General features: G+C 30.2%; 1 protein-coding gene and 1 pseudogene across 2 annotated transcripts; one reads left to right on the forward strand and one right to left on the reverse strand.

Annotated features, from left to right (window-relative positions):
* Nucleotides 1-3,325: 3,325 nt before the first annotated feature.
* LOC124826694 (ubiquitin thioesterase otubain-like protein) lies at nucleotides 3,326-7,535 on the forward strand. Of its 2 annotated transcripts, none has more exons than XM_047299596.2 (10): nucleotides 3,326-3,469; nucleotides 3,562-3,608; nucleotides 3,861-4,110; nucleotides 4,404-4,469; nucleotides 4,560-4,643; nucleotides 4,780-4,902; nucleotides 6,474-6,526; nucleotides 6,701-6,750; nucleotides 6,826-6,926; nucleotides 7,059-7,535. In XM_047299596.2, exons 3-10 carry the CDS (start codon nucleotides 3,943-3,945, stop codon nucleotides 7,320-7,322), a joined length of 909 nt encoding a protein of 302 aa, XP_047155552.1. In that variant the 5' UTR covers nucleotides 3,326-3,469; nucleotides 3,562-3,608; nucleotides 3,861-3,942; the 3' UTR covers nucleotides 7,323-7,535. The 2 variants fall into 2 exon arrangements, with proteins under 2 accessions (XP_047155552.1, XP_047155551.1); XM_047299595.2 differs by having other exon boundaries at nucleotides 3,351-3,469; nucleotides 3,568-3,608.
* Nucleotides 7,536-10,962: 3,427 nt separating this feature from the next.
* On the reverse strand, nucleotides 10,963-11,693 carry LOC124826681 (calcium-binding protein KRP1 pseudogene; annotated as a pseudogene).
* Between the last annotated feature and the right edge of the window lie 1,017 nt (nucleotides 11,694-12,710).

Here is a 12,710-nt window from a genome sequence, read left to right on the forward strand (position 1 = left end):
TTTTTAATTTGTCACGTCAATACAATTCTATACTAATTCTCACAAATTTTATTTCCAAATTCACTCTCATTTACCTCCAAATTCACTCAAATAAACGACAAAAAAATTTATCTTCAAATCCTCTCAAATCTCCTCAAATCCATTCCCTCAAATCCACTCAAAAGTTTTCGGATGCATGTGAACAATTTTTCATTACATTTTAGGTTTTTTATTGAATAATGGTTCTAACGGCATATCCTGATAATAAATCCATGGTTTATAGGTGTAGATGGAGTTATTTGAGCAGAGAGGACAATTTTAGGTTCTCTAGAGTCTTTCGGTCGTTTAGTAAGTAAAAAAAACTAAATTACCGTGTTTTTAAGTTTTTAGTGTGTTGTGAATCTGAGTTGCATGTTTGAGTTGCTTAAATTTAGTTGAAATGTTGAAATGAGCGTTTGTGCTAATGAAATATGACCTTTTGAGTTGAATTAGGGCTTTGAATTGTTTATAGTGATTGAATGTTGAAATGTTGGTATATTGTGTGATTAATATTACATTTAAGGTGAATTGAGACATTGACTTATGTTTAATCTAATGATTGGTTTTTCTTAAGTAGAGAAAGGTGAATGTGGTAAGAGGAACAAAAGTATTGTCATAAGGACAACCTTAGGTAGAGCGCTTAGGTAGAGAATGTATTACCACTACAAGTGCACGATTCCTTAATACTTAACATCAATACTTTATTTAGACAGTCAAGTCTAGAATGCATGATTGAAGGTTTAAAAATTGATTAATATAACTTGTACATATGTCAACCGTTATAATTATGTGTATGAATGATCGTTTGATACATTAGTTTATCCTTATATTTTGTTTATTTGTGTGTGATTGTTTTCTCTTTTATGATGATCACTTTAATGATGAGTGAAAGGATGTTTATAGACAACAAGTGTTGTGAGGAGACACAATTAAACATAGAATATGATGTCCTTTTTATAGTTTTATCTATTTTTTACTCTTTGTTCACTTGAATGGATTTGGGAGAGAGTGATTGAGTGAATTTGAAGACAAATTTTGTTGTTGTTTATTTGAGTGAATTTGGAGGTAACTGAGAATGAATTTAGAAACAACGTTTGTGAGAATTAGTTTAGGATTTGATTGATGTGACACATTAAAAAAGTTTACTTCGAAATCCACTGTCACCTACCTCCAAATCTACTCAAATAAACAATAAAAAAAATTATTTTCAATTCCTCTCAAATCCATTCAATCACTCTCCACAAGTCCATTTAAATGAACAAACCCTTAATGATCCTATTACACCTTTGTTTTTAGTATAATATATCTCAAAGTGATGTAAGACCTTGTATATATTTTGATATTATAAGTTATATAGAGATAACTGCATTAACCACTTATATATTTTTCTAAAGATCCTATAATTATTATACCATATTCGATTATGCAATAACTTTTTAATATATTTTTCTTTCTTGTAAAATAACAATTGTATATTATTTATCATTTTTTAATAAAATCTTATTATTATTAAAGAATATTTAAAGATAATATTGATAAAATACTTATTTTAATTTAAAAAAATATATTTAAAAAGTAAAATTGGAAAGCGAGAATACAAAAGCGTATAATCTCCTTTATAATATATATATATATATATATATATATATATATATATATATGGGGTTTGCTAAGGTGCGTATGCCTGTTTTTCAGTTGGTATATTTTATCAATGTGTACCGGATTTTAGTAGACAAAAATACCCTTATATATTATGGATTCCAAGTTTTAAGGTTAAGGATATTTTAATAATTTTCATTCTCAAAACTTAAAAAAAAAAAGAAACCCCTAAACCCTTACTCACCTCTCTCAATCCTTTGTCTTTCATCTCTCTCACTCTAACATTTTCTCTGTCTAGCCCCAATTGAAAATATCAGAAACACTTGTCACCTTCAAGGCAAAAGTTCATTCAAGATCTCTTCAATTTCACCATCTTCACTAACCTCTCTAATTTCATTATCTGTATTTGTTGAATCATCATCTCTAAAAAACCCTTCAAGCCAATTACCAATTCTTTCGGATGTCATTATGCTTGTGAAAATTAGATAAAATTATATACGACAAAAATTATAAAATGAAAACTCATTATAAAGTCATTTTTTGTAAGAAATTATTTAACAACTGAGTGTTTCTGATTTTTTTCCAGGCCAATTACCAATTCCTTTGATGTCATTATGCTTGTGAAAATTAGATAAAATTAGATAAGACAAAAATTATAAAATAAAAACTCATTATAAAATCATTTTTTGTAAGAAATTGTTTAACAGTGAGTATTTCTGATTTTTTTCCAGGTCAATTACCAATTCCTTTATCTTTGTGAAAATTGGATAAAATTATATAAGACAAAAATGATAAGATGAAAACTCATTATAAAATCATTATTTTATAAGATTGTTTAACGGCAAGTATTTCTGATTTTTTCAATTGGGGCTATAGTAGGAATGACAGATAAATGCTAAAATCTACTAATTGAAAAACAGGCGTACGCGCGCGTTAGCAAACCCCTGTATATATAGGTATAGATTATTCACACTTAATCTTAAACATAGTATTTTATTGATCTTTTATGTGTTTATTTTACATGCTAAAACGTATAGAATAAGTTGTTTTTAAAATTTTTATGTTGTTGAGTTACGATATTGTATTTCTCTAATGTTATTTATATTTTATAGTAATTAATAACAGAAACTATCATATTTCTTGGACACTTTTTTTTTTAATTTTCAAAAAATATCCTTGAAATATAATTGTTTTATTATTTTTTTCACATGAAAACCTCATTATAAAAAAATACATTCACTGTCTTTTCATATTCTACAAAAACTGTTTCAGATTACTAAAGGTGATTATGTATAAATATTCTTTCCAAAATATTTCTTAATTTTTTTTTCTCACATGAAAACTCCAACCATCTACTTGTAATCAAATCAAATTATATTGACCACCTTTACGTTATCTACAGCATTTTTTTTATTTTGAAAAAAAATAAATCTATTTCTTTACTTTATTTATTCACTGTGATCGAAACATATTACAAATTACGAATCTTACAAAAAATAAATTGAAGACCGCTAGTTTAGTTTTAAACAATTTTTCAGGGATAATTTTACACTTCCAAAGGTTTAAAAAGTTCAAAATTTACAAATTATTTCAATTTGAATAAAAACACAATTTCGACATGAAATTAATATCGCTGATTACAAATTAAATAATTATAAATTATAAAAATCTTTAATCTTGAAAGTAAAAATATTCTAATAAATTGAACCGTCAGCGCCGTGCATTATAAAACGATAACGACGATGCGTTTCACATCTGTTGGGAATTTAGGGATTTCCGTTTACTGATCTCAGTCTTGAACTTCACTATCGCAGTGATTATGGGGTTTCTCTTCTCATCGTAACGCGCGCAGGTTCCGTTAAACCTTTCTCATTTCCTGTACTTTTGTTTTCATTTCTCAATGCGAATTGAAATAGACTTCAACTTGATGTATTTGGTTTGCAGTTGCAGCTCCGAGAAAGGGTTTTCTTGCACCGCTAATGAAATTGCCGGTAGGTTTCTATTCAGTTTTGATGGTTTGTATTCTAATGATGCGGTCTGCGTCGATATACCTGTTCTGTGATGTGACACAAAGAAAATTTTGCAAGATTTTGGTTGCCAATATATTAATTTGTTGGCTTTGTCGCTTTAGTTTTTTATTGTAAATTTGTTGTTGTCTCATGGGAACGAGTTTAATTGAATTTCATTATTGGAATATTAACCGTATTTTGGAGACTGATATGAACGGATATTACTTGTGGCAGGGTTTTTCAGTTCTTGAGTAGATTGTTTGTTCTCCTAGAAAGTAGTGGATATTAAAGAAGACCGAACTGTTTTGGAGGGAAAATGCAGAGTAAAGAAGCAGTCGTGGAGGATGGGGAAATAACGTCATCTGTGACTGTTCCAGACACTGAATTTGACGAGTGGAACAATTTTGGGGACGATGACATAATGCAGCAACAGTATTCAATTCAGGCCGACGAAGCTAAGAAAGTTCCATTTGTGGGTGACAAGGCAAGGCTAAGTGAATAATAAATCTGTCAATCTTATTTTATTTCTTATCTAGTGTTTTAGGTTTAATTGGCTTATAATTTATCGTGGTAATAACTTTCCTTGAAACTCTGAATTTGACCCATTTGAGCTTGAGGAAAATGCTATAATTAATCAAGTACAAATCGTATTACTTTTGTATCCATTATCATTTTTTTATTCTTTGCTACTTCTTTTCATGATGGAAGGGGTGGAATATGAGTTTAACAATGAGGGTATGTGTGTGTGGACAATGATTTCATGTGACAAATTTGCAGGAACCGCTGAGTAGCTTAGCTGCTGAATATAAATCTGGCAGTCCTATCTTGCTGGAGAAAATAAAGGTTTGTTAATCTTTTATCTCAGCTTCATCTGTGCTTTATTTTCTCCTTTCATCTTTTTATGTTGAGCTTTTTATACTACCCTTAATGCAGGTGCTTGATGAGCAATATGCTGCCATTCGTCGCACTCGGGGAGATGGAAACTGCTTCTTTCGAAGCTTTATGTTTTCTTATCTTGTATGTCTTAGTTTATCTACCTTAAAAGCATATCCATTACTTTAAATTGGAGGGCTATTTTGTGGTGTATGGAGCATGTAATCAAATATTCCAACAATTTTGGCCAATGATTGAATTCTCATCATTTTTTTTCCAGGAGCATATTATGGAATGTCAAGACCAAGCAGAAGTCGATCGTATCCAACCAAATGTTGAAAAAAGTAGAAAAGCATTGCAAACCTTGGGTTATGCAGACTTGACTTTTGAAGATTTTTTTGCGGTAAGTTATGGCTGCAATTCCTTATCTATGTGGGATAAACATGTCTGCTTATTTATTTTATAATATTTCTTAATATTCTACTGGCTAAATTGCCTACATCCTACTCAAGTTTGAAAAATGTCCAAAATTTTGGTTGTTATTAATCGGAAAAAGGTATATTATTGCATTGAGTAGTACTAAGACTATCTATCGGAGTGCTTAATTAAGAGAGTTGATTAATGCTTTGAAAAATGTCCAAAATTTTGGTTGTTATTAATTGGAAAAAGGTATATTGCATTGAGTAGTACTAAGACTATCTATCGGAGTGCTTAATTAAGAGAGTTGATTAATGCTAAGCATTATCGTTTAACTTTTTTTGGCATTATAGTGTATGAGCTAGCATTGGGTGTACTCATTTTTGTCTACAAATTATTGAAGCACCGTTGTTTACAAATTTTGGACAAAAAAAGAGGAGAGAAATTATAAAACTAAAAGTACAATGAAAACTAAAATTTTGAAGCTCATAATGAAACTCAATCAATACAATTGAGTTCCTGAAAAAATCACAATAAAGAAAATTAATTGAAGGATCCATAAATTTAGATTAAGTGACCACTTTAGCAATTTTTCCATTGGAGTCAATTTCATTAAATAGTGCTAAAATCTACGCTGCATTATGAGGTCCATAGAATTATGTTAAGTAATCCATTTAAGAAACCATGCATTATGGATGCTCTAGTCTCTCCTAAACTTTGTCATGGTTGAAAGTAGCAGTCTATACTTTTTTATACCCGAATTTAAGTCCTTAAACAACGGGAAATGTTTAAAAAAGGTTTTTCATTTATCTTGTTTAATTCCTTAACAGTCTTGTCATGTGAGAATTGGGTGATTAGAGATAATTTCTATTCATGTGTTCAAAATAATCCTTGTGTAATATGTGTGGGGATATATTTGAACTCTTGTTTTTCTTCCAAAAATTTAAATAAAATGAAAGTCTTGGTTATCATGTGATTGATAGTTACCATATTCAATATCATTGCTGCCTTTTCTTATTCTTCTTCTTCGCTTTCAAATCACCCTGAGCTTGATATTCTGTGAAATCTTGAACTAAATAGAGTTATGTTATGCCTATGAACCTAGCAAAGTGCTTTTACACATGCGGGAGCTGTGGTCTGGGCTGTCTTTTTGACCCGCAAGCCATTCACAACTTATTGCTTTTCTTCTATGTTTTAATTTTTCAAATGAAAATAATTAAAGGAAATAAACACTTCTGGTTGTTGAAATAAATAGGGAAATCATACAATAGAACAAATTTATGTCGTTTTAGTATATAGGAAATTTTCTATCGAGGAGCTTTTGGAAATTATTTTATGTTGCTTGTCATGGTGGGAAGTACAGTCAATGCTTGAAATACATGTTTACTGTTTTTAAGAAAATGGTTGGAAGTGGAGGACTGGACCCTATTAGCAGGTTATATTTATTCTTAATCTGTAGAGGCATTTGCATATGTTAGCAAGCTCATACAATTAATTTCATCTTCTAAAGATATAAATAAACTTACTTTTGATAAACACTCTTGTAAAAAATTTCAGTTATTCCTTGAGCAGCTGGAATGTGTTATTCAAGGGAAAGAGACGTCCATAAGGTGTTAAATTTCTCCTTCACCACGAATATGCCTTGTTTACAATCATGAACCCGAAGCATGATATGCTCCTAAAATATTTCATTTCAGCAGTTTTCGGTTCATGCAATTTTCTTATTCTTTTCCTATTTCTGCTCGGGTTTTGTTTGAATGAACTTTTTATTAATATGATCGCAGTCATGAAGAGCTCGTTATCAGAAGCCGAGATCAGTCAATATCCGATTATGGTGAGTGACTTAAAAGTTATCCCAAATGCCTTGATCTCATTTCTTCCAGATGTCTTGACAAATCTGCTTTGTTAGTCGTCATGTTCTTCAGGTTTGTTACCTCTGCTGAAATACAAATGCGTACTGAATTTTTTGAACCGTTCATACTGGGCTTAACCAATACAACAGTCGAGCAGGTATGTTCAATAGTGAAATTTTTGTAATTCTTTCAAAAGTTGTTCGGAAAGTTAATATCTGGCAAAAGAGAAACAATATAACCTCAGTCTTCTGGTTTTAAAATATAATTCATGTTATTTATTGTGGTTTAGTTTTGCAAACTATCTGTTGAACCAATGGGTGAAGAGAGCGACCATGTGCACATCACTGCCCTTTCAGATGCATTGGGCGTTCCAATCCGTGTTGTGTACCTTGACCGCAGCTCATGTGATACTGGTGGTGTCAGTGTAAATCATCATGATTTCATGCCAGTGGCTGGTGATCTCCCAAATGCTAGTTGTAGCTCCGTAAAGAATATTCCTTTCATCACACTGCTATATCGCCCTGGTCACTACGATATCCTCTATCCAAAGTGATAATCACATTTTGGGTAAAAGACCCTTTGTTACTTTTTTGCGGAAAGAGCTCTCCGTTCTATTCGGTTGCCAAAGGACACGTGTGGTCTGTACCTCGTTAATGTTGAATGGTAAATTTTCTTGAATGTTATCTGTTTAGAAGAGATTGATCAACGAAGTACTTCAACATTAACGCACTGAGAATTAAAACTCAGCTCCATACTTTGTGCCTTATATGTTGTCCCTGATTTCACTTTTCTCAATATCTCTGCATAGGGATTATTGACTAGTGTGATAGCGCTGCTCCGTGTCACTATGCGGTTTCTGCTTTGCATGTGTGCGCATTAGTATGTCATAAATAACCATTTTTGTCATTGATGTGTGGAGTGGAACTATTGCATAATTGGGTCTATGTGAACTATGGGACTTGTATAGCTAGCTAGCTAGAGTTAAAAAGAAATATAATCTTGACTTGACCATTTTGATTGTGGTAATGATTAACTCTTGTCATATACTCCTTGATATCACATTATAAATGTGATAATGAGCAAACTGCTACGGGCTTTGTTTAAGTTTTATACTTTTACTTTTGGTTCGATTGAAAAATGAAAGTCCTGCATGGTGAAAAGAAAAAGAGTTAAAGGGGAAGGGGAGGGGTAGGACCTTCTTCCCTGCTTTAAGTTTTTGGATAAGGAAAAGAATTTTGACCAGCACTTCCCCACACAAAAAAGATTGTGGAAAAAGAGTTGCTTTTAGCTTTCTTTCATTTAAAACTGTATGACTTAGAAAAAAATATATTTAATTTTCTTTCTATGTTTTATTATTGCACTTATGAGGTTTATCTATGTCATATGTAGAGTTTTTTTAGTTGATGAAATATACATGGTTTGTGTTATTTGAAGTTATTATTCAACACAATTTATATCATAAATTACAACTTCTGTTTATTATAAAATTGTAATTTTATATTTCAGTAAATTGAATTATTTGCTAAATAATAATACTAAAATATATTGAAAGAATGGTAAGATGTGAATGAATGAAAAAAATAAAATAATGAATACGATAAAAAAAATACTATAAAGGTCAAGAGTTTTTTCATGGCACCCTTCTATTCTTCTATTGTCTTTAATTTTTTTTAAACTGTTAAATATGTAAAAGGGAAGACACGGAATGATTTTTGATAATTATTTTTAACATATACACCTTTGTCCTAAATGTTACTTTTTTCATGATTCAAAATGTGAATAAACTTCATTATTGTCAAGCTGTTAATTTAAAATTAAATAAAAAGATATAGATTACAAATTTAATTATTTTACTTACTCTTTAAATAAATAAATCCCTTCTATAACTCACAAATATATACCAACACAAAAGATTTATAGTTTAGTATATATTTCTAAAAATAGCTATATACTTATTTTAATGACACATCATATTATAAATCATTCACATTTTTTGACAACATCGATATTTTATAATTTTTATGTAGTTTATTATTATTTTTTATAAAACTATTATTTTAAAAAATATAAAGTACAAACGATCTCTTTTCACTTATTAAAATTATAATTATTTTCGATTTTATCTTTTATTTAATTCAAACAATTTTACATTTCCCTCTCTCACCTGTCTTCTTTAACTTTGTTGTTTTCTTTTTCAGTCTTTGACCACATTCAAATGTCCAAATTTTAAAAGCGTCTCAAAAAATTTAAATTGATTTAAATTTTAAATAATTGATTATTTAAGTTATAAAATCCACTCTAAATTAATTAAATAATTATATTTAGATTTAATTAGTTAAAATTATTTGACAGGTTCGTCTGGTATAAATAACTTTTAAATAATCTTTCCAATATATTTTTTATTAATTTTTGCTCTATACAAAATTAAATGTTTTATTCTATTTTTATGTTTCTTTTTTATCACTTATTTCTAACTTCAAACCTTTTACTACTAAACAAAACCAAAGATAATATTATTTGTATTTATGGCAACTGTGAAGGGAATTATCTTAGTTTTACTATCTTTCTATATACATATATAAGCACTAATTTCACACAGTTGTATTAAAGTTTACAATTTTTTTAATATTTTTTAACTATCCTTTTCATAAAAATGCACATATTGTTAATATGATATATATAAATGTGATTTTTTTTATAAATAAAAACAGAATTCCCAAGACAGTTTTTGTTTTTTAGTATGGGGTCTTAAATGTTTTTGTTCGTATATCAATTATATTATAGTATTTTAAAGATATTGGTGAAAAGACAGATATTCTTTTCTTAAGCGTAGCATAAATTCTACTTATTGTTTATAAGATTTGAAAAATCATACTTTGATGTTATTCTTTTATTTGTATACAATTTTATTCTTATTCACTTTACAAAGCTTAATACAATTTTGTGTATATGTTGCTGTGAATTATATAAGACATGTTTCAGAGGTTGGGTTGAGTAACTTCACATAATATATCTTGACACTTTTATTTTTTAGTTGTATTGATAGCTATATTTGTCTTTAGTTCAAGTTTTCCTTTGTAAACACTCCAAATTGATCAGGATACATGCCAAAAACGCACTTAGATACTTAAGTTATTAATTAATTCGAATGGATTAAAATAATATTTTAAATTTACAATAAATGTGATCACTTATCTCTTATCTTTGATCCCTACTTATAGTTTTTGAGACGAGTCCAAGATTAATGAAAACTTAATCACAACACAATCTCGGTCCATTGTATACTAATTAGTATTTACTCTTAACTTTGATTTGCAATGTCTCTTAAGAAGTACTCTACTGCTAGAACTGTCCGTTCAGCCTCTGACCCTGCCCAACCAGATGGTCTTCGTCTTATCCTATTCAAATTTGAGAGTTCAAGCATATGTGACTGACCGTCCCTCTTTAATGGTGTGGCCGCCCGACCAAACAGAATAAAAAAAGGCGAACTAGAGTCTTTTTATAAAAAAAATAGAAATATGAGGTTTATTTTGTTCAATAAAATAAATAGGAAAACGGGAAAATTGGATGTTGTATAATCTTTATATCTTTTCAATAATTACATGTTTGGAAATTATTTTAATTTCAATTATTAAAGTAGAAAAGACAGGGAGAATGAGAAAAATATATAATAAAATAATGTGATGAAAATGGATAAAAAGAAAAATAACATTTTTTTAAATCATTTACTCCATCCTTGAAAGCTTCCTCATCTAAATTTGTATTAAATCAATAAATTAAGGCTCCACCTGAAATTATTAAGTAATAAATGTGTTCATAATCTGCCACATTACACTTAATATATGCAATTACATTTTTTATATGTACATCAAAGTTGACTATGGAATGAAGTAGCTATGGAAAACTCTAAAAATTCAGGTTTGGGAAATAACAAGTGAAAAGGAATTTGGCATGCTCTGTTTAAGCTCTTTCTTTGCAATGTTTCTATATAACAGTAACCGACTACAGTATATGAGGAAATTTAGATTACTTTTCTCAGTCTGTTTTTGTCAAAAGCAAATTTGTTAGAAAAAATAATGTTTTAACAGTCCCTTTAAATATACAACAAGTTACGATTTATAAGATGATTCAGAGCATTCAGGATCGATAGCAATGTGGTGGTGCTGAGAAAGCAGATAGAAAAAGATGAAGAGTAAGGAGTAATAGTAATAACTTATCGAGTGGTGACATTGTTGAATAAGAAAAGTTCATTCAACTAGTTAACCACAAATCCCAATTACAAACACAAACAGCTCCATAAAAAGAAAAAGAAAGTAAAAAAGAAGAAGAAAAGAAGAAAAAAGAAAAGCAAAGGAGCTGTGTGAGAGAAGAAGAAACTAATGAGAAGGGAAAATGGCTTCCTCCAAAAGTTCCTTGGAATTGTTCATCAAAGCAGGGCTCAACCTGAACATCAGAGTGCAGAATTCCATCTCATCGAGTGCTCCATCACCATCAAGATCACCTTCTCTTAGCATGCACCTTATCTCATCATCGTTCATCCCTTCCAACCCAAGCAATGCAGAGTTTCTCTTCAAGCTCTCAAACGTTATCACCTTCTTCTCTCCGTCCATCAACAGCTGAAAACCGTTCGTCAGCTCCTTCATGAACCCATCGGTTCCCAGCTTCTCCATCATTGCAGGGAAGTAGTCCTCAAAAACAACCGGGTTCTTCCTGGATCCCATTGCTGCTTTCGCTGCTTTTACTTCCTCAATGCAACACTCGTGACAAAAAAGAAAGAAATTAATGGGGTTGTGTTGTATAGTGAGACCAAAGGGAGAAACTTTTGTTGTGGGGAAGTTGTTAACAAGGGTATGCGCATTTATATAGACAGATGAATGATGGAAGAAATGGAAGAAAGTGTTGGAGGAAGGAGTGATGGTCGTGTTCTTAGAAGTTGACAATTCAAGTACTCGAGGTTTTTGTAAAGGAAAATTTTAAATCTACATCTCATCTTGATTGATTAGTAGGACAAAAAAGAATGAAAGAGAAATCGATGGGTGTCATAAATAATGTCTATGATTATAACATAAGTATTGACGATATATTATCTTTTAAACATTTTTTGTCATTAAGTTATTATTTTAGGAGAGTTTTGTAGTTTTGAATAAAATTAATAATAAAGGGAGAAGAGTATTTTTTTGTTGCAGAAATTGGAGGGAGATTTGTTGTCTAAAGGGGTTAGTCTTTCGTGGAAGGTGCGTGGGAACCTCTGCAGTGTGACAAACGAAGGTACGAGATGGTCTTAACAGAGACTCATGGAATTAGCATTTTCCTCTCTTTCGAGAGACATAAAAATTTGGTACTTTCTTGGGTTTTGGAGCATCCTTGCCAAATCCAAACACGAAAAGGTAAAAAACAACGAAAGCAAGAAGATGCCGTGAGGTACCTATGTTGTCCGCAAGAGTTGACCCACACATAATTAATTTCAGACTCGTATTGGATTAGGTGTTTAACAGCGATAGTTGTACTCTAATTTGGATCATACAGATTATACTAATAACACTTTTTCACATCATCATAACTAATAACCAATGATAAACTCATTGCAAAATATTTTTTTCAAAAACTTTTTTACAGCAATATATATACACAATAGCTTGTTATCGTTAACTTTCCAATATACGAATCAATTAAACAGTGACATAGTTATAAAAATTATTAAAAAAAAGTTGTTAAAACAATTATTAAGTTGTTTTGTCTTACAGATTTCGAAAAGTGGTAACTTTTTGATGGCGTGGAAAGAATAAGGGTTTTACTTTGTTGGTTTCCTTCTGACAAGTCTTCCTTTTTAAATTTTTTTATGGCTATATAAGGCAAAGGAAGAAAAGCACGCAGGGAAGGTGCCGAAATGGTATAAAGGGAAGAAACAAAGAAGTCAAATCATAGAAATTTCATGTAGTTT

This window comes from Vigna umbellata, chromosome 5 (genome assembly GCF_029865625.1).
Source record: "Vigna umbellata cultivar VRB3 chromosome 5, Vumbellata_1.0, whole genome shotgun sequence".
NCBI lineage: Eukaryota > Viridiplantae > Streptophyta > Magnoliopsida > Fabales > Fabaceae > Vigna > Vigna umbellata.

Bases quoted from the DNA above. Each gene is read 5' to 3' on its own strand.
- LOC124826694 (XM_047299596.2), top strand. From the start codon at position 3,943: ATGCAGAGTAAAGAAGCAGTCGTGGAGGATGGGGAAATAACGTCATCT. The intron at 4,903-6,473 runs GTAAGTTATGGC...AAAAAATTTCAG, and splicing joins CTTTTGAAGATTTTTTTGCG to TTATTCCTTGAGCAGCTGGA. The intron at 6,927-7,058 runs GTATGTTCAATA...ATTGTGGTTTAG, and splicing joins CCAATACAACAGTCGAGCAG to TTTTGCAAACTATCTGTTGA.